Source organism: Hyperolius riggenbachi, chromosome 5, assembly GCF_040937935.1.
Source record: "Hyperolius riggenbachi isolate aHypRig1 chromosome 5, aHypRig1.pri, whole genome shotgun sequence".
NCBI lineage: Eukaryota > Metazoa > Chordata > Amphibia > Anura > Hyperoliidae > Hyperolius > Hyperolius riggenbachi.
The window spans coordinates 308,958,296-308,977,728 of NC_090650.1; the positions used below are offsets into that span (position 1 = coordinate 308,958,296).

Genomic DNA, 19,433 nt, shown 5'->3' on the forward strand with positions numbered 1-19,433 from the left:
AAATGTTTTTCTTTCAAAGCAAACTCCTTTTTTCTTCCATGTTTCGCTTCTAACCCCACCCACAAACCGCTTAGGTATTGAGCTTCACTGATCATAACTGGTTCAGTGCTCTAAAAATAACATATATTCCTAATCAGGAATAGTTAAAAGCAGAAAATTGTATCTTTCTCACATCTCATAACAAAAAAAAATATTCTAAACTGACTGATAATCGTTTATGATCACTTCATCTGACATTTTATGTCTGGTCAGCATTCATGTGGGCAGCTTGGCTGTTTCCTGAGCAGCTCATGAGCCCATATGCAACTCACTTTTTCACCTGAGTTTTCAGCTAGGTGATATTTTTACAGCTTGTCATAAAATGCCATTGAAGCCATCAGCAAGAAAATACTCAAAATAAATTTGATAGTACTTTTTCACCAACTTTTGGGTGCTTTTTCAATTGTAAAATGCTGAAAATTTAGTTTAAAAAGAAGATGAAAATTATCGCCTAGATAACTCAGGTGGAAAAGTTAATTGCATATGGGCCATGGTGTCCTACATAGAGTCAATATTTGGGGAGCATAACCCACAGCAGCAATCCTCCATGCTAGTGGGTCACTGGATAGTGGGTCACTGCAAGAGCGGCCACTAACGAAATCTGGATCAGCAATTGCTGCACTTTAGTCAATTACCAAACTGCATACATGTGCATAATATAAGCACAACATTTGCACCAACTCAGAATTAGTAATATCTCACTGACTTGCCTAATGGGGAGATTAAAGCCCTAGTTCAGGAAGTTGACCATATGCATTTAATGAAACAATACTTTGAATAAACTAAGCATAGAAATGTCTTTTAAAATCTATTTTACATTTTGCAATATAAAAAGGAAAATACGTGATACACCAATTCATAAAGCATAATTTCTACTCAAAAGCACACTGCTGTCTGCTCACTGCCCATCAATTTGAAACATGCCCCCTTTAGTCACATGGGCCTGCAGTGTGATTGAGCTGAAGCCTTGTCTTGCTGCTGTGTCATGGCTGCCAGTCTCTAGTAGAAGGCTTCAGACTGGAAGGGGAGGAGTATGCAGGCAGTAAGAGGTTGCTGAAGAGATGAGAAACTATGTGTTGGTGTAGCACGTATTTTCCTTTTCTTTTACAATTAATGAACTGCAACATCTTTAAAAAACAAAACAAAATTGATTCAAGATAAAATTCTATGAAATGCATACAAAAAACTGCAAACCTCATTATCTGACCATAAGCTAGAGAAATACAATAGTTAGAAATCCCCCAAAAGAAGGGGAAATCCCACTTTTACCAGTTGTCACTGGAACAGACGTTCCTGTTAAGAGGTTTACTCTCAAGTTCTGTTATGAAAAAACAGCTGAAATATGTGGGTTTTCCTTCCACCTCCTCCCTCCCATACTGAATGCCACAGGAACAAGAAATAAAGGCAAGTCCCACACTTGAAAAAGGTTTGTCAGAGGTTATAATCCACTTCTTGTTTTGTCCACAGCTAAAATTAAAGCTGTGGCTGGAGTCACTCTTTAACCCTTTTTGGGACCGGCTGCTTAACCCCCCTTAGGGACCAGGCTATTTTACATGCAGGGGGGGTCAGGCAGCCGAATCCCTAGTGTGGCCTACTGGGCATGGAGTCCTCCCTGTAGCCAGCAGCCTTTACTCACCTCCCATGCTTCAGCGATGAGCAGCTGTGGACACCTCCGCTCTGGCTGGCATCTCCGCTCGTACTGCCGCTAAGTTCTGGGTAGCTGCTTGATGACATCAACAAGCCGGGACCTCACGTCAGAGCGAGCGGGGATGGCGGCTGGAGCGGAGCACCGATCGCCGGGGGAACGTCAGGAAGGTGAGTAGATCCTCTTCTTCCCCCCCTACCGCCGCAGCTGTAACAGTGATCACTACGATCCGCCGGCGATCGTAGTGATCATGTGATCAGGAGCCATACGTGATGGCCCCTGATCACTGAGGGAAGATGTCAGCTGTCATATGACAGCTTAATCTGCCCTCTCGGGTGTGCATGATCGCGTCGGGAACGGAAACGGCGGGTGGTGTAAATCCTACGCCACATCAGGCTAGAATAGCTACAAGTGCAGCGTAAGTTTTACTGCATGCAGTGCCCAATAGGATAATATTACCTCATGGGTGACCTGCATTTCCCGATCAATGGAACTCTCATCTAGCAGGTCTCTGGTACGAATCCCAGCCAGGGCACTATTTGCACTGAGTTTGTATGTTCTCCCCGTGTCTGTGCGGGTTTTCTCCGGGCACCTACGTTTCCTCCCACATCCCCAAAGCATACAGATAAGTTAATTGGTTTCCCCCTAAAATTGGTCCTAGACTGTGATGAACATATGACTATGGTTAAGGATTAGATTGTGAGCCCCTCTAAGTGACAGCTAAGGGGCAAGACTATACACTCTGTACAGCGCTGCAGAGGATGTTGGCATTATATAAATCTATATATACCATATAATCTCGTTATAACAAGCTTGGGTATAGTAAACATTCGGGTATAGTAAACTATCTCTCCAGGTCCCAGACAATTTATGGTATACAGATCCCTTACTACCTGGGAAGATATGATCTTGGGGCCTTACACCCACCCTCTGCATACCTGGGCAGAGCTACAAACAGCCAATCACATTTCACCCATTGACGTCAATGGAAAAAGTCCCCAAACTCGGCAAAATTGGTGACTTGATGACCGAGGTTAAAAATTCAGTGAACGTGGGTGGACCATAAAACAGCCAATCAAAATTTCAGCCATTATTTTACATAGGAAAATGTAAATACTTAGATGGCACTGTTGATGGTTGGGTCCTCAAACCTGGCACAGTAAGTCACTGGGTGACTGGGATTAATATTCAGGAAAGTGGGTGGAGCCTTCAACAGCCGATCAAAATGTGCCTATTGATTTTCAAGGGGGATTTAAATTGCTGCTATTCTTACACTGTTAATGGCATTCTGAAAGTGGGGGGCGGGGAGGACACGGACGGGTGACCTCCAACCATAACAGAACACTAACTGATGTTCTGCTAATCAAGGCTTGTGCCAGAGGTTAGGGTTGGAAAGGGCAAATATACGATTGCTGATTTGATTGGAAAGGTTTGAATTGAGCAAGTATTATTTAGAGTCTGTACTTCACTTTCCTGAACTGACTATATAACAGTGCTGAGCAGGGAGGTATATTTAATTATGCAAATGTTCATGACTACATCTGCTATTTGGCAACTATCACAAGGGCTGACAGAGGAGAATACAGATACAGTCAAATTACAGCTGCTTTGTGCCTCTAAAATCATTGTTATAACAGACAGCAATGTCCTTTATTTTAGATATGCCAGGTACAATATATTGCAAAAGCCATCAACATGAAGGGTAAATGCATCATGTATCTTGGACAAACACACCTTAGCAGCACAAACTGCTAAAGTACTGACAGCAAGTACTGGCATACTGTGTACTTATTTACATATAAGTATTATTTAACAGAGAGTAATAGAAAAAAAGTGCACACTATTGTACCTGACTGCCACTTCTTGATCTACTATTTCAGCACTCTGCAATTGAAAAAGTAACAAAAGTAGGGAAAAAGAACTGTCAAAATTATTCAGAGTACTTTCTTGCTTGCTGGGGGCTTAAAATGCATTTTATTGATATGGTGTGAAAATGTCATCTAAGAGAAAACTTAGCAGAAATGTGAATTGAATAAGGGCCTCCCCTTCGAAGCAGGAAAAAAGGGTGTAGGAGCCCTTACCTAACAAATTGCGCCGCCATAGGTACCTATGATAAAAGCCGCTTTGAGCGGCATTGAATGGAAATTTGGACGCATGTCGGTAGGGTAAGGGTTAGCCATAGTAAAATATCAGTAAATAATAAATCTAAATTCACTAGTACAATATCATTACCCTTAGTGATATTTAACTAGCGGCACTACCAGCGCCCTTTTTTATTTCATGTATGCCCCCATTTCTATATTCTGCAGTAGAAAGTTACAGACTCAGTCTAAATAGAGTTGATTGTGAAATAAATGACTGTGTGGAAACTGCCTCGCCCAATAAACAAGTCTAATCAGACGATGGGGAGATAGTGAAATCTGAACAGGAACTGAAATGTATGTAAACTAGAATAGAAAAATGTATTTCTGTCCATGGGCTGATTCAGGCAACACCTGACACTACAAGCATAACATACACAGTGACATTTAAATCTTTGTTGTGATACAATCCCGACATAACAACTGCAGCAAACTTGGACTCAGGATCGATAGATTAAAAGTGTCCTATTTTCTATATACTTTATATTTTTAAAATAACTAGCACAACAAAGACATTTTAGAACAAATGCAATATTTTATCCCAAAAATTTACTGACAATCAATTTTTCTCTCAAAAGCGGCCTTAGACTATGGTAAGAACATTACAACAATAAGAACATTTGGTAAGTGCGTTACTCTCACAGGACTGAAAGCCATATCTCAGATCAGCAGTTAGTGACAGAGTACCGTATTTTTCGGAATATAAGAAGCACTTTTTCTTCCCCAAAAGAGTTATATTCCAAAGGATAAAAAAATGCACAAAAATGTCACCTGAAATGTCGGAAGCCTGTCAGCTTACAGAGCTCCATGATGTGATCGGCACCCGGCTCCAGCGTGACTGCTGCGTGTGTGTTCCCCCCTCTCCCTGCAAAGTAGGCGGTGGTGGCGGTAGCAGTCACGCAGCTGATCTCGTGGGCTCCAAGGATGAGGTGAGTGATGCCCACAGCTGCTGCCGCCACTTACTTTACGGGGGGAGCGAAAGAATGGAGGACGCCAAGGACACGAAGTATACCAGGAGAAGCTGCTGATATCGCGGGTTCCAAGGTTGAGGTGATGTATGCCCGCGGTGCCCGGGGAAAGTCACAAAGGGGGACTTGAGGAAGCCACAAGGGAAGACTGGAAGTGAACACCAAAGGGGACGGGTAGGCCACAAAGGGACACGAGCAGGACACAAGGGTGCACAGATGGAGGACACAATGGCAAAAGGAGGAAGCCACAAAGGGATCAGTAGGAGGCCACACGGGGGACAGGAGGAGTACACAAGGGGGACACTACTGGGGCAGGGGTAGGCCACAAAGGGAAACAGGGGGGAGGGGCAGAAGGGGGCACAGAAGGAGGATACCATGGGGACAGGAAGAGGCCACAAAGAGGGGAAGGAAGAGGCCACTAGGGGGACAGGAGGAGGCCACAAGGGGGGACAGGAGAGGACACAAGTGGGGACAAGAGGTGGACAAAATAATTGGGGAGAGAACATCTACAAGATGCCCCGGGACCATAGATGCACCAAGTTTAGTATTTTTTCCCCCCTGGTTTTTGCCCTCTAAACCTAGGTGTGTCTTATAGTCCAGAGCATCTTATATTTCGAAAAATATGGTATATAATGTAACAAAGAAATTAGCTACATGTATATAAATGCCAGCCCAAACAGGTGATATTTCAATATGGATTTAAAAATTTTGGAGCTTCTCTGGCTGAATGTAGCAAAGAGTTCCAAAGTGTAGAGGCAGCATGGCAGAAGGCTCTGATTCAAAACATTTTAGGTGATATTCTCAGTGATTCCCATCTCTGATTATTCACACTGGTCCTCAGTCCCAGTAGGAATACAATAATTTGAGGTAGAAGTCACACACACACCCATGTATATGCCGGCAACCACGTGGGCCATGTGTATGTGGACAGAGCACGGAGCCAGCTGTGGACACCGACGGGTAAAGTATACTGCACAGGGAACATTTTACACTAGGATGGGGGTTTTGTCACATTCGTTGCTCATCCCAATATCGCACAGCGTTGCCACAACGCACCCGATTGAGCATGTCAGCCCTACTTCTTGCAGTATGTCTGATTGATACATGCGACCAACTATAACCCTAAAGTGCAAAAACATCAATACTCCACTGTCTGCTATACAAATTCACTTTATTCAAAATCGCTAGTACAAATCCCCCCCAAAAACCCATTTAAAAGAGCAGATCTGCAGTTTCTGTTCTAAGCTGACTAACAGCCGGCTGTGTCACTCATTCAGGACTCACATCACCACCGCATGCACACAATAGGGTAGACCTATCACTCCCGGGAGTAGCACCCACAGTCTGCTATTATTGGACAGTTCACATTAGTGCTCCAGAGCTACAGAATCCCTTATGTGGCAGCAGTATGCTGTGTTGTCAATACTTGGGAGCCATATTCACCCTGCTGGCAGGTTTAATTAGGGCTTGTTAGTAAGCGCTTGTGGTTGTTATCAGCGTTAGTTCATGCAAAGCAACGTATTAGAGTTTGCCAACGAGGGCTCTCACCACCTCCTCTTATGCAAGGCTCCCGCAATTGGTCTGGTTCACAGTCCTTGTGTTATACATGCCGCTCATGCTCCATCCACTCCGCGCTACCCTGGCCACGCAAGCCTGCTGCTCGGGGTCTCCGCTCCCAGCGTGTAACAATCACGGCTGTCGGGGAACTGGAAGTGACGTCACCGCTCTGCTCCGCTCATCACTAGTATCGGCCGCCCACCGGCCTTCGTCAGATGATAGTGGGCGGCTGTTCCAACCTTCATTAAAAAGTCTTAGCATTCCTTTTCATTTGCATACTCCTCCCCTCTGCTGCCTTAAAGCAGTATATTCCAATAGTAACAATATCATTGTCCAGGCCGTTCTATTGTACATTGCAAAGTGGAGAGATTCCTTTATATTATTATCTTACATTCAGTATCATTCGACAGTGTCCATGATCAGTATGGAATCATATTTAAAAAACTTCAAATATAATCACCTAGCTGCACATACTTGCGTTTACCAGGCAACCAATTCACATGCATCCGCTAGCTAGATAGAACTACAGCTAACCGTCTGCTAGGCGCATTCAAAACGCTTATGATGTGAAGTTCCAATCTATCACTTATTCATTGAGGCAAAAAAGGAGCTAAAGGGAGGTCAGAGTTTAAACCATGGGGAATTACAGTGCCTAACCTAAAAATCCAGCCTGATTCAATCTGGCAGAGTTTTCTATCCAAGTCCCCTCCTCTCCCAGGGATCTGCATCTTTACAATACCCTTGAACCTTAAACCTTCTGGGTTCTTCTCATGATTCAACATAAAGTGTAAGCCTAAGGGGCTAGTTTCATCACCTCCAGTGATGTTGCATACATGTTGCTGAATGCGTTTTTTAAGCATCTGTGTCGTTTTGTCAACATATTTCAACCCGCATGGGCATGTAATCATATAGACAACATATTTGCTTTCACAGTTTATAAATGATTGTATCTCATAAGTTTTCCGTCCTCCTGAGTCCTGGAAATCACCTACTCGGTCACATAGATGGCACACACTGCACCGTCCACATCGATGCATACCACTCGGTCGCATAGATGGTCCAAGCCACATTCGCGTTGATTGTGGCGTAACCGTTCGAAAATCAGATTTAACCAATATATCGCGAAGGTTTGGTGCTCTTTTTGCTGCTAATTTAGGGTAATCCCCTACTGCCTCAATAATTCGAGGATCCAATTGTAGGAGATGCCAGTGTTTGGCCATGGCTTTACGTAGTTGGTTCCAGTGTGTGCCATACTGTGTCACCAATCTCACATGATTGTCTCTAGGTTGCTGTTTACTCATAGTTCCCGTCAACAGGTTCTCTCTAGGGGCTGCATCAGCTCTTTGTCTAGCTCTAGATAGAGTTTCGTCATTGTAGCCCCTTCTCCTGAACCGTTCACACATGTCAGATGCTTCTCTCTCATAGTCCTCCCCGTTCGTACAATTTCTGCGTACTCTCATCAATTGTCCTACTGGAATACCCTTTACCAAGGACGGAGGATGAAAGCTTGTTGCGTGGAGTAGTGTGTTACCTGCAGTTGGTTTTCTAAAGGTTGTAGTTGTCAGTCTATGGCCATCTTTCCGTATAACGAGATCTAGGAAACTGATCTCCTTCTCGTCGACAGTATGTGTCAGAGCGATGTTTCTGTCATTCATATTCAAATGGTCCAGAAACACTGCTAGATCCTCTCCCGTGCCCCTCCAGACCAGGAAGACGTCATCCACATAACGGATCCAGGACGCAACGTGTGCCCCGAACGCCATATTAGCGTATACCTCCTGGCGCTCCCAGAGGCCCAGGTGAAGGCACGCATAGGCTGGGGCACACGCCGCGCCCATCGAGGTCCCCCTGATCTGTCGATAAAAGGACGCATCAAATCTGAAACAATTGCAAGTGAGAACCATCTCCAAAAGGTCCATGACTAGCTGGCACCTACCTCTCTGCATTTTGGCCACGTTCCTTAAAAAGAACTCAGCCGCTTTCAACCCCACATGATGTGGGGATTGAGGTATAGAGACCTTCAACGTCTATACCTACAAGGAGGTCACTAGGACCAACCTGTATACCCTCCAATAGGTACAATACATGTCGTGTGTCCCGTGCATATGAAGGTAATTCCTCCACTAAATGTTTCAGGTTTTCATCCAGGAACTCGGTGACTTTTTCAAAAGGGCCACCTATTGCCGATACAATCGGTCTACCCGGTGGACATTCCGTGTTCTTGTGTACCTTTGGGATTAAGTATAGCACGGGGATTCTGTAGGTGTCAACTTTCATGAACCTCCACTCATCATGGCTAATATCACCTTGCCTCAATGCCTCATCTAACCTCCCATTTAATCTCTTGACAATCTCAGGAAAAGGATCCGCTGTCCGTTTCTTATATACATCTTGCTGTCCTAGCTGTTTTGACACCTCATTTAAATATAGTTCCTTTCCCCACAACACTACATTTCCTCCCTTGTCACTGGACCTCACCACAACTGAATCAGCCCGTCGCAGTTCCTGAAGCGCTCGATCTTCATCTGGAGATAAATTTTTGGGGACGGACGGTCGCCAGTTTAGGGACCTCAACTCCCTTTCAACTGCCTCACCGAACGTCTTCAAATGTGAGTTCAGCGACAAAGGAGGAAAGTACTTTGACCTTGGTTTCAAATTTGTATAAGCTATCGGTCGTGCGTCTGTGTTCTGTGTCTCAACTATATTGGTATCTAGTAGGGCTTCCAAGTCAATCAGGGCCTGTCTGTCTGAGACTGTCAAGTCGGTCTCCTGCGTTTCAGTTAGTTCCCCTGTCTGCTGTGACTTTTTAGCCCACATAATTCTAAACAGCACTCTCCGCAAAAAAAGTCGCAAATCTTTATACACTTCAAAATGGTCACCATGATGTGTGGGACAGAAAGACAATCCTCTGTTTAACACTTTCCTGTGCGAATCCTCCACCTTAAAATCTGACAGATTGATTATGTTGAGCATCTCATGGACGGTGGCTACTTCATGAGATTCCCCATCTATGTGTTGTTCTTGGATTTGACTGCCCTCGGCAGATGTTCCCTTTTCAAAATGGATTTCGGGTCTTTTTTCTGTCTCCTCTTTTTCTTTGGTCTTTTCTTTTTGATTCCCTCTTGTACCTCTTCCCCTCCCTCCTCTTTTCCTTCGTCCTCTCCACTGTCGTCTAAAAAACCCACCGATTTATCTGTGGAATCTCTCCTCCCTGAACCCACCGATTCACCTGACCCGGATCCTGATCTAGTTCTAGGCTGTCCAGGAAGATGTTCAAAACATGCACCTTCCTTCCACTCCTCTACGTCAATCAGGAATTTCTCCCTCTTGACGTTTTTAATTTTCTTTTGGGTAATCTCTATCTCTTTTTTCAGCTGAGTGTTAAATTTTTCGAACTCGGGGTGAGCCCCAAAACTATTCATTCGTTCGAGGCTCTCCTCGATTTCAACTTGCAGCTCCTCTACCTGAATTTCTTCCTCCTCTTTCATCATAAGCATTGTTCTCAAACCCCTCTTAATACATTCCTGTTTCCATTTGGGCAAGAATCTTGGGTTCATCAAATGCCCTGATGGTTTGATTTTTTCTCTTAATCCCCATGGGATAACTTTTTTGGATATATAAGACTCAAGTGTAGCCACAGTCCACTTACGCCTCGACATTTTAAGAGTTAACCTCCTATGTGTGCGAAAGGTGCGTCTCCATTCCTTGTTATCATCTCCCTTTTGCCCAGACGATGTTATATTTACTTGTTCAAAAGCTGAAACCATATCAGTTTCCAATTCAGCAGTTAATGAGTATGCCATGTTCCTGAATGGTATTGACTATTCAAATTAATTAAAAACACCCCAGGGGGGGGTTCTGCTGTGCTCCTGCACGCTAAGCTTTAATCAATGTTTAGGCAGCGAAGGACCCTCAAAGCTTCAAATTCTGTTCCAACAATGTCCTGCGCCAAAACTATGTACCTTGTATACCCTTTACGGGGAGCCAGTGGAGAATATATAATCCTAAAGTGCAAAAACATCAATACTCCACTGTCTGCTATACAAATTCACTTTATTCAAAATCGCTAGTACAAATCCCCCCAAAAACCCATTTAAAAGAGCAGATCTGCAGTTTCTGTTCTAAGCTGACTAACAGCCGGCTGTGTCACTCATTCAGGACTCACATCACCACCGCATGCACACAATAGGGTAGACCTATCACTCCCGGGAGTAGCACCCACAGTCTGCTATTATTGGACAGTTCACATTAGTGCTCCAGAGCTACAGAATCCCTTATGTGGCAGCAGTATGCTGTGTTGTCAATACTTGGGAGCCATATTCACCCTGCTGGCAGGTTTAATTAGGGCTTGTTAGTAAGCGCTTGTGGTTGTTATCAGCGTTAGTTCATGCAAAGCAACGTATTAGAGTTTGCCAACGAGGGCTCTCACCACCTCCTCTTATGCAAGGCTCCCGCAATTGGTCTGGTTCACAGTCCTTGTGTTATACATGCCGCTCATGCTCCATCCACTCCGCGCTACCCTGGCCACGCAAGCCTGCTGCTCGGGGTCTCCGCTCCCAGCGTGTAACAATCACGGCTGTCGGGGAACTGGAAGTGACGTCACCGCTCTGCTCCGCTCATCACTAGTATCGGCCGCCCACCGGCCTTCGTCAGATGATAGTGGGCGGCTGTTCCAACCTTCATTAAAAAGTCTTAGCATTCCTTTTCATTTGCATGTGAATTGGTTGCCTGGTAAACGCAAGTATGTGCAGCTAGGTGATTATATTTGAAGTTTTTTAAATATGATTCCATACTGATCATGGACACTGTCGAATGATACTGAATGTAAGATAATAATATAAAGGAATCTCTCCACTTTGCAATGTACAATAGAACGGCCTGGACAATGATATTGTTACTATTGGAATATACTGCTTTAAGGCAGCAGAGGGGAGGAGTATGCAAATGAAAAGGAATGCTAAGACTTTTTAATGAAGGTTGGAACAGCCGCCCACTATCATCTGACGAAGGCCGGTGGGCGGCCGATACTAGTGATGAGCGGAGCAGAGCGGTGACGTCACTTCCAGTTCCCCGACAGCCGTGATTGTTACACGCTGGGAGCGGAGACCCCGAGCAGCAGGCTTGCGTGGCCAGGGTAGCGCGGAGTGGATGGAGCATGAGCGGCATGTATAACACAAGGACTGTGAACCAGACCAATTGCAGGAGCCTTGCATAAGAGGAGGTGGTGAGAGCCCTCGTTGGCAAACTCTAATACGTTGCTTTGCATGAACTAACGCTGATAACAACCACAAGCGCTTACTAACAAGCCCTAATTAAACCTGCCAGCAGGGTGAATATAGCTCCCAAGTATTGACAACACAGCATACTGCTGCCACATAAGGGATTCTGTAGCTCTGGAGCACTAATGTGAACTGTCCAATAATAGCAGACTGTGGGTGCTACTCCCGGGAGTGATAGGTCTACCCTATTGTGTGCATGCGGTGGTGATGTGAGTCCTGAATGAGTGACACAGCCGGCTGTTAGTCAGCTTAGAACAGAAACTGCAGATCTGCTCTTTTAAATGGGTTTTTGGGGGGGATTTGTACTAGCGATTTTGAATAAAGTGAATTTGTATAGCAGACAGTGGAGTATTGATGTTTTTGCACTTTAGGATTATATATTCTCCACTGGCTCCCCGTAAAGGGTATACAAGGTACATAGTTTTGGCGCAGGACATTGTTGGAATAGAATTACCAACTATAACCCGCAATTGGTTGCATCGTCGATTGGGCATGCTCTTGGCGGCACCGATTTTCACCCCATTATAATAATTAAATTGGATGGCGATCGGCCGACAAGCTGCGTGATGTATGGCCACCTTTAGATTTTGCCTCTAAATATAATAAAATCCTACAGTTTGGAAGGGATTCCAAGTATATGTATGCACTGTGAAACAGAAGTGTTTAGTAAAAAAAAAATACTAGTGTTGTTTTTTACGGCTTCTTTACGGCAAGCTGAAAACCGTGTTGAAATTTGACCATAGTATCGACAGATCTTTTCATCTGTCCAATCTCTCTGCTCTGTCCTTCCTCATGCCCTTTCTCCTGATGATGGTGCTCATTTCGGTCTAGAGCTAACATGAAAAAAAAATCAGAGGACAGTACACATCACATTAGAAGGAAGGGGGTGAAAAGGGAAATAGAAGAGAGGCTGGGCAGAGCTGCAAATATGGCTATCATGTGGCTGGATTAGAAAGAAGAACACTTTTACAGGATAAGAAATGGTATCATCCTAAATAAAAAAAAATCCAGATTTTTTTTCCAGGATATAGTAGTTGATTAGTAAACTTGAACCCACCACAGGGTCCCTTTATAAACGACATGTAGAACTACTTGTAATAATTTATTCAACATTGCTGACCTCTAGACTGAAACCGCCCTTGTCTCCAGTCCTGTGGTTTCTACTGTCCCCATCTGCTCTGCGATGTGACTCATGATTTACAAGATGATGGGAATCTTCTTCATGCTCATGGAGAGGTGGCCATTCCATTTGTTCCCTCAGCTTGGACTGCAAGGTGCATGGGTAGTATATAAACACAAATAAAAAAAGACAAAGGGTGGGAAGATAAAAAAAAAAACCTAACACAAACCAACAAAAAGCAAAACAAAAAATGGGTAGACAGACAACTGAAAAACTACAAGACAAAGAAAAGCGTGAAGAGGAAGACCAACTTAAATATGGTGGCGTAAGACAGTGAAGAAAACATAACCAAAAAGAGAATGAGCAAAATGATGGGTTGAAACATCTGGAAAGTAAAAGAGAAAAAACAAGGGGGAAAAAAGAATGCAAACACTGGTTATGAGGCGCGCATGCAATGAGAGATGCATATGTCATACCAACTGCAAACGTGCAGGCCATGAAAGCAGCAGCGTAAAACAAGTTTTTTCCCCATTTAATGGTAAGAGCTTCCATTGGAAGTATGCGGTATAAATGCGGACTATTAAAAGATCTTAATAACTTAAATGCTCCACCTTAAAGGTACATTTGTTTTAGATTTATGAAATTATGAAATAAAAAATAATAATTACAGTTTGATTGTTGCAGGGTATTTTTTTTTTGCTTTTTGAAATGTATTTTATATATTATGGTAATCCTAAACATATAAAATTGACTGATTTAATTGAATTGGGGGGGAAAAATGTGTATTTGTTAATGGCCAAAAAGCAGAACATAAAGCTAATAAACCAGGCACATTTTCTTTTACCTGAAAGTCAGTCATCATTTCTTTTCCAAGATTTCCAATTGGAGAATCGCGAGATGCAGACGTCAGGTTGGACAAGAAACTAGAGGATTCGGTGAGCTGTGGCATAGGAGACAAGTCTTCTGCATGCTCCTTCAGACCTTCTCCTGTGTGCTCAACCATTTCCAGAAAGTTATGCAGCTCATTCTTGAATACCTTCATTTTTTTATTGATGCTGCTTAAAAGCTCTGACCCGGTGGCATCTCCTCTGTCTGGACAACCCTTTAATACTACCTCCTCAGAACTGCTTGTCATCTGCAACTTGGCGTCATAGATCAAGCTGTCTGTGTCTGTAATTAGGCGTTCAACTGTCTTCCCCAGCCGCTCAGCCTCATGTTTCATGTTCATAAATGAGTGTGCATCTTCCCTCAGTTTAACCAGGTCTGTACCGAACCTGTCACCTACTTCAGAAGGTTTTACACTCTCAAAGCCTGATGTTTTCTCATAGGCATCTTCTGAGTCACTCTCCCCACCAATTGGACCTTCTCTCTTTGGTTGAGTTAGGCGTCCATCTTCGCTGTCACTTTCTTTTTTGCCTGCGTCACTTTCAGCATCGCTATCACGTGGACTCGCTGTACGCATTCCAAGGTGTGATACAAGGTCATAACGTTGAACATTTGATAGTAAAACTCGGTTTTCATATTGAAGTTTCATTACTTTAGCACTTAGTTCACTTATCTGGATATGAGCCGACTTCAGCTCTTCCTGTACGGACCCATTGCACTTGGAAGAATTGTCGTCTATCCAGACAAGGTCCTTAACAGGACCAAATTTGAATCTATTCAGCTCTGTTGTGAGCTCTTTATTGTGATCCTCTATCTCAGAAATGGATCTCCGCAGCAGCTCTGCTTCCTCTTCCACAAACTGGAGATGGCGACGTAGCTCTGTGGCAGATTCCATGGAATCACCAAATGGTGAGGTAGGAATGCTTGAAACATACTCCCTGCTTAGAAATTCTTTTTCATACTGACACCTGAGGTCTTCCATTTCTGCTTTAATGCCCCTATTTTCCACCTCCAACTCCACTATTTTCCTGCCCAGGATGTTAGCTTCCTCTTCGACCAACTTAAGACGCAGTTTTAATTCAGCTTCCCGAGTGCTGGGCGGGCCGCCGGTCTCTCTTGCTGGGAGGGGACTTTCTACATCTCCATATATTGATTTATATTTTTCCAGTTCCTGATCTAAGTCATCCTTCTCTTTTCCAAGTTTGGCCATTTTCTTCCGCATTAGTGCTGCCTCCTCCTTTGCAAATTGAAGTTGGCATTTTAAATCAGCGCTGTCCTCCTGCACATCAAAAAATATACAATGAAACTGTTTTACTATCATTCTAAACATTCCTTTTACAAAAACTTACATGCTATAGCAATGCTTTCTTAACTGTGTGACACCTGCTACTGGACCAGTGGACATTATGCCTAAGCTGTATGTTAGAAATGTAGGTGGGTGGTTATTTTGGACAATACCATAATTACTCAGATGATGCAAAGGTTGTGATAGTGGTACACTATAGAGAAATAATTAGGAACCACTGAAACAGAGACTCTCTTAACAGTTTTTTGTATTTAAAAGAAAAAATAGGATATTGAAAATATTTTCTTAGATAGGATGTTGAAAATATTTTCTCATCTAATTTCAACCGTTAGTTAATCCCCCCAGATTTTTCATGGTTATTAAGGGTGAACAGGGGCTTATGCCATTACTAACACAATTTTCACATGTGTTGCATCCATCCCAGTGAAATTTTCATTTGGTAGCACAAAAGTGTGCAGTTGCAAGCTATCTGGGAGTTTCCTAGCTAAGCAGCAGCTCTCACTGCTGAGCAGCTACTTTGAGATTAACACTTGGTGGCCAGTACTGCAGCTTTAACAGATTCTTATCATTATACAGTAATTTCTTACCACCAGAGAACATTAAACAATTCAGAGTTTAACTGGGCTGTAAAACTTTTGTAAGCTGTCACTTTACCTAAGATTGAACTATGCCATACATTTTTACTGCTGGCAGATGATGTCAGTGAGAAGGAGATGTTGCTTGCTTTCTTGGCAGTTGGAAACAGCTGTTATTTCCCACAATGCAACAAGGCTCCCACAGTGTGATGTCAGCACCCTGGTGCTGAAATCACACACAAAAATTCCTTATGAGAAAGTGGGTATCAGCTACTGATTGGGATGGAGTTCAATTCTTGGGTGATCTCCTTTTATGACCTTCAATGTCACCTGTATGCACAAGAGATGCAGATTTACCTTTCTACTTCTTATCTGTTTTCCTTTGTCCTACCTTATCTCCAAGTGCTTATCAGCCATCTGTTCATGGATGTCTGATAGGTACAACTGAGTTAATTATTGTCTCCACTTTACATTCTCAAACATTTCCCAGATATGTATTTGTGTTTTTTTTTTTTTTTAGTTATTCTCATAATGTCAAACTTGTCAAAACGAACCCCAACTTTCAAAACACCAGAATGCATACATTAATTGCATAGCCAATAAAGGTATCACTCTCATTTTCCTCTATTGCCCCTTACTGTAATGAAACAGTCATTCAGCTATCTCAAAAGCACACTGCATTACCTGTAGTTACCTTAGTCAGTCTTCCTCTTTCCTCAAATTCAAAACATCTCAAGGCTTGTATACATGCTCTAAAAAAACTAAGCTGAGATAATCGTTCTGCAAGATCTTTGCCAAGAATCTAGCATGTGTACATTTGTCTCACAAAGTTGTTTACAATACAGCACGCTGGCTCCCTAAACATTGTACAACCAACAATCCATGAATGAGTCCCATTGTTTCCTTTTTTACGTACACTGCAGGATACCGCTCAGTCATGCAATATCCGTTGTCCATCCTCCCCTCTCCATTCAACAGTACACACTGTTCAGCTATGGCCGATATAGCGTGTGTGTACAGTACTCATATCCCAAAATATAGCCCTAAGGATTAGACAGCCATCATTAAAGGACAACCAAGGTGACATGTGACATGATGAGATAGACATGTGTATGTACAGTCCCAAGCACACAAAGAACTATGCTGTGTTTCTTATTTTCTTTCTCTGCTTGAAAATGTTAAACATCAGGCATGCAAGTGACAGTTTCTGGGGACGGGACCTGGTCGGACTGGGTCAGACTATAGCATAACCCTCACTAATAAGTAATTACAGCCATAAAACACTTTCCAGTCAGTAAATGGCTTCTGAGAACAGGAAAGAGATTAAAAGGGTCAATAATTCATAGATTTGAGCTCTGGCATACTTCAATGAAGGTGTCATTGAGCAGAGGCAACGAAACAGTAAAAACTTACAATCTAGATAAATACAAAATAAAACCGTGGGATATCTAAAAAAGTCATTTTTAAGAGAAGGAGGATTGATACAATTGTTTTTTTTTCATCAGTTTATTTTCACTTTGGATGTCCTTTATAAGGGTGATGTTAACTGAAAGTGTGATGAGGCTAAAAGCCCTTATACTCCTGTATAAACATCTGCAAAATGTGTCACTCCCTTGCTTAAAAGAATGGCAATGTCCAATTCCACATCCTCATGATTTTATGTAAATTTAGGCAGCTTGAATATGGCCAGTCAAATTGCTACCGTGGCTGCATTGGATTGGTTTATTTTCAACCTGCATATATTTGCAGTAAAATGACCATAGTATTAGCATCAACTTGAAATTATTTGTAACTCACTGACCATCCCTGATATTTTGTATACTCCTAACCCATACACACATTTCTTGGCAGTTGTATTTGTTCTTTGTGCACAGAATGTGTTGTTATAACATTATTTTAGTTAATCAATTGAAAAAACATTTTTCATAAAACATGCACTGTTACATAGTTACAACAGCGGAGAATCCAAAATACCTGGATCGGACTTTTCTTATCTTTGTGCATTTCTCGACTTCCTCTTCGTTTTGAAGAACTCTGAAAAAGTCAGATAAGGAATTTGGTTAATCTAAAAATGTAAACAAATAATAAGTTTAATAAGTATACAATAAGAAATTGTAATACTGTATCAGTAAATATATAGCAAAAGAAAAGGACCCATAGGAAAACAAATTGTAGTTATAGTACCTATTGCTGGATACACACCATGCGTTTCCGCGTTCGATGCGTCCATCGATACGCATCGATTCGATTATTTCCGACATGTCCGATTCAAGCTTCGATGGATCGTTTGGTCGATTTGACATACTTTACATGGCAATCGACCTAAAAATCATCGAAATGCGTTCTGAAATGCTCGGAAATAATCGAGTCGATGCGTATCGACGGACGCATTCGACGCGGAAACGGTTGGTGTGTATTCAGCATATAGACTTGAAACTTTTGTCTGCTGATTGTGAACTGACACCCTTAGTTAGGTATGCCCCCACACACTGCAGAGCAAGGTTTGATAGCTAGGCCCTTTCAGCAGACACATTTGGACAAGCCAAGTGCCAGCACAGTTGTAAATATAGTTTCTTCATTTACCACAGGGAAGGTTGCCATGCTTATGTGATGATCATGTGATGTTTGAACAAAGAGAACCTGCAATGGCTAGAGATGGGAAAGCAAAATGGACGATTTGGTCACAAGAGACATCAGGGAAATTTGGGCACTGGCATAGGCACCCAGATTAATTTAGGGAAATACCGGCTATAGTTGGAAATTTGGGTGCAAGGGGATCCCCGATAAAAATAGCAGGCATCAGAAGCAACCACGTAAAATGGCGTTGCTAGAGCTCCACTGCTATTTAGCGGAACTCTGCAGTAGCAGGCATGCTGGGAACAGTAGTAAAATAGATGCAGCACAGTTCTGTTACTATGTAGGAATGGCGGTGCACATGCTGGGAACAGTAGTTCACTGGAGTTTGGCTACACTATTGCCGAACTCTGATGTAAGATAGCAGCAAAATAATAGTAGGTGGGAAGGGTAGTGTTAGGTATAGAGAGGGGAAGGTTAGTGTTAATAGTAGGTGGGGAACGTCAGTATTAAGAATAGGTGGGGAAGGTTATATCCCACCTGTAAAATTACCAATATTCTACTATTGCAGATAGTAGACTTTGTAGAATTACTGATATTCCAAGCAGCGGATAGTAAAATATCTGTAAAATTACCAATATTCTACCACTATTTAGCGCCAATTTTTCCTCGCCTTTTTTGCATAGACACCAGGAAAGACCTTTCATTCTTATGTTTTCATGGAAATTCACCTAAACTTTGTGCTCATTCCTAATAGGTACTATAAAAACCAACATGGAACTTCAACACATCAACCAGATTTCAGCTTCTGAATGCTCTAGTCTAGTGATGGCTAACCTTGGCACTCCAGCTGTGACAAAATTACAAATCCCATCATGCCTCTGCCTCCCCGACTTATGCTTAGAGCTGTCAGAGTATTGCAATGCCTCATGGGACTTGTAGTTCCACCACAGCTGGAGTGCCAAGGTTAGTCATCACTGCTCTAGTCAATAATTATTTTTTTTTGGGGGGGTTGTGTGTGTAAGATAGGCTTTTACAAATTAATTTGCTGTACTTTAGGAATCATCACAGACTAAACAGAAGCCATATCTGTATCACAAAGAAACTAAGAATATAGATTCATGCAGTGGCCCCTTCCTAGCACAATGTGTGCGCCATTCACTGAGCAGCCAGGCACAGCAAGGCTAGCAGATGATACACTATAATCATGGATTATGACACTGCATGCTGCCGTCTAGCAGTGAGGTCATGCTGGGTAAAACACAGATCATATGAAGAGGGATACTTTACTCTGTAGTGGAAGCAGCGCCAGCCATAATTGACTGTGTGAACTCTATATACTGT

The 19,433-nt window shown here is 42.7% G+C and overlaps 1 protein-coding gene across 3 annotated transcripts in view; it reads right to left on the reverse strand.

The window, feature by feature from the left end:
* Positions 1–19,433, reverse strand: part of LOC137518828 (microtubule cross-linking factor 1-like) — a 145,079-nt gene that overhangs the window by 68,803 nt on the left and 56,843 nt on the right. For 2 of the 3 annotated variants that reach the window (XM_068237188.1, XM_068237187.1), the window contains exons 3-5: positions 17,490–17,549; positions 13,594–14,913; positions 12,750–12,896 (exon numbers count right to left, since the gene is read on the reverse strand). In XM_068237188.1, the coding sequence (XP_068093289.1) occupies positions 12,750–12,896; positions 13,594–14,913; positions 17,490–17,549 (1,527 nt within the window). The remainder of the gene's footprint in view (positions 1–12,749; positions 12,897–13,593; positions 14,914–17,489; positions 17,550–19,433) is intronic. The other variant, XM_068237186.1, reaches the window with a different exon arrangement.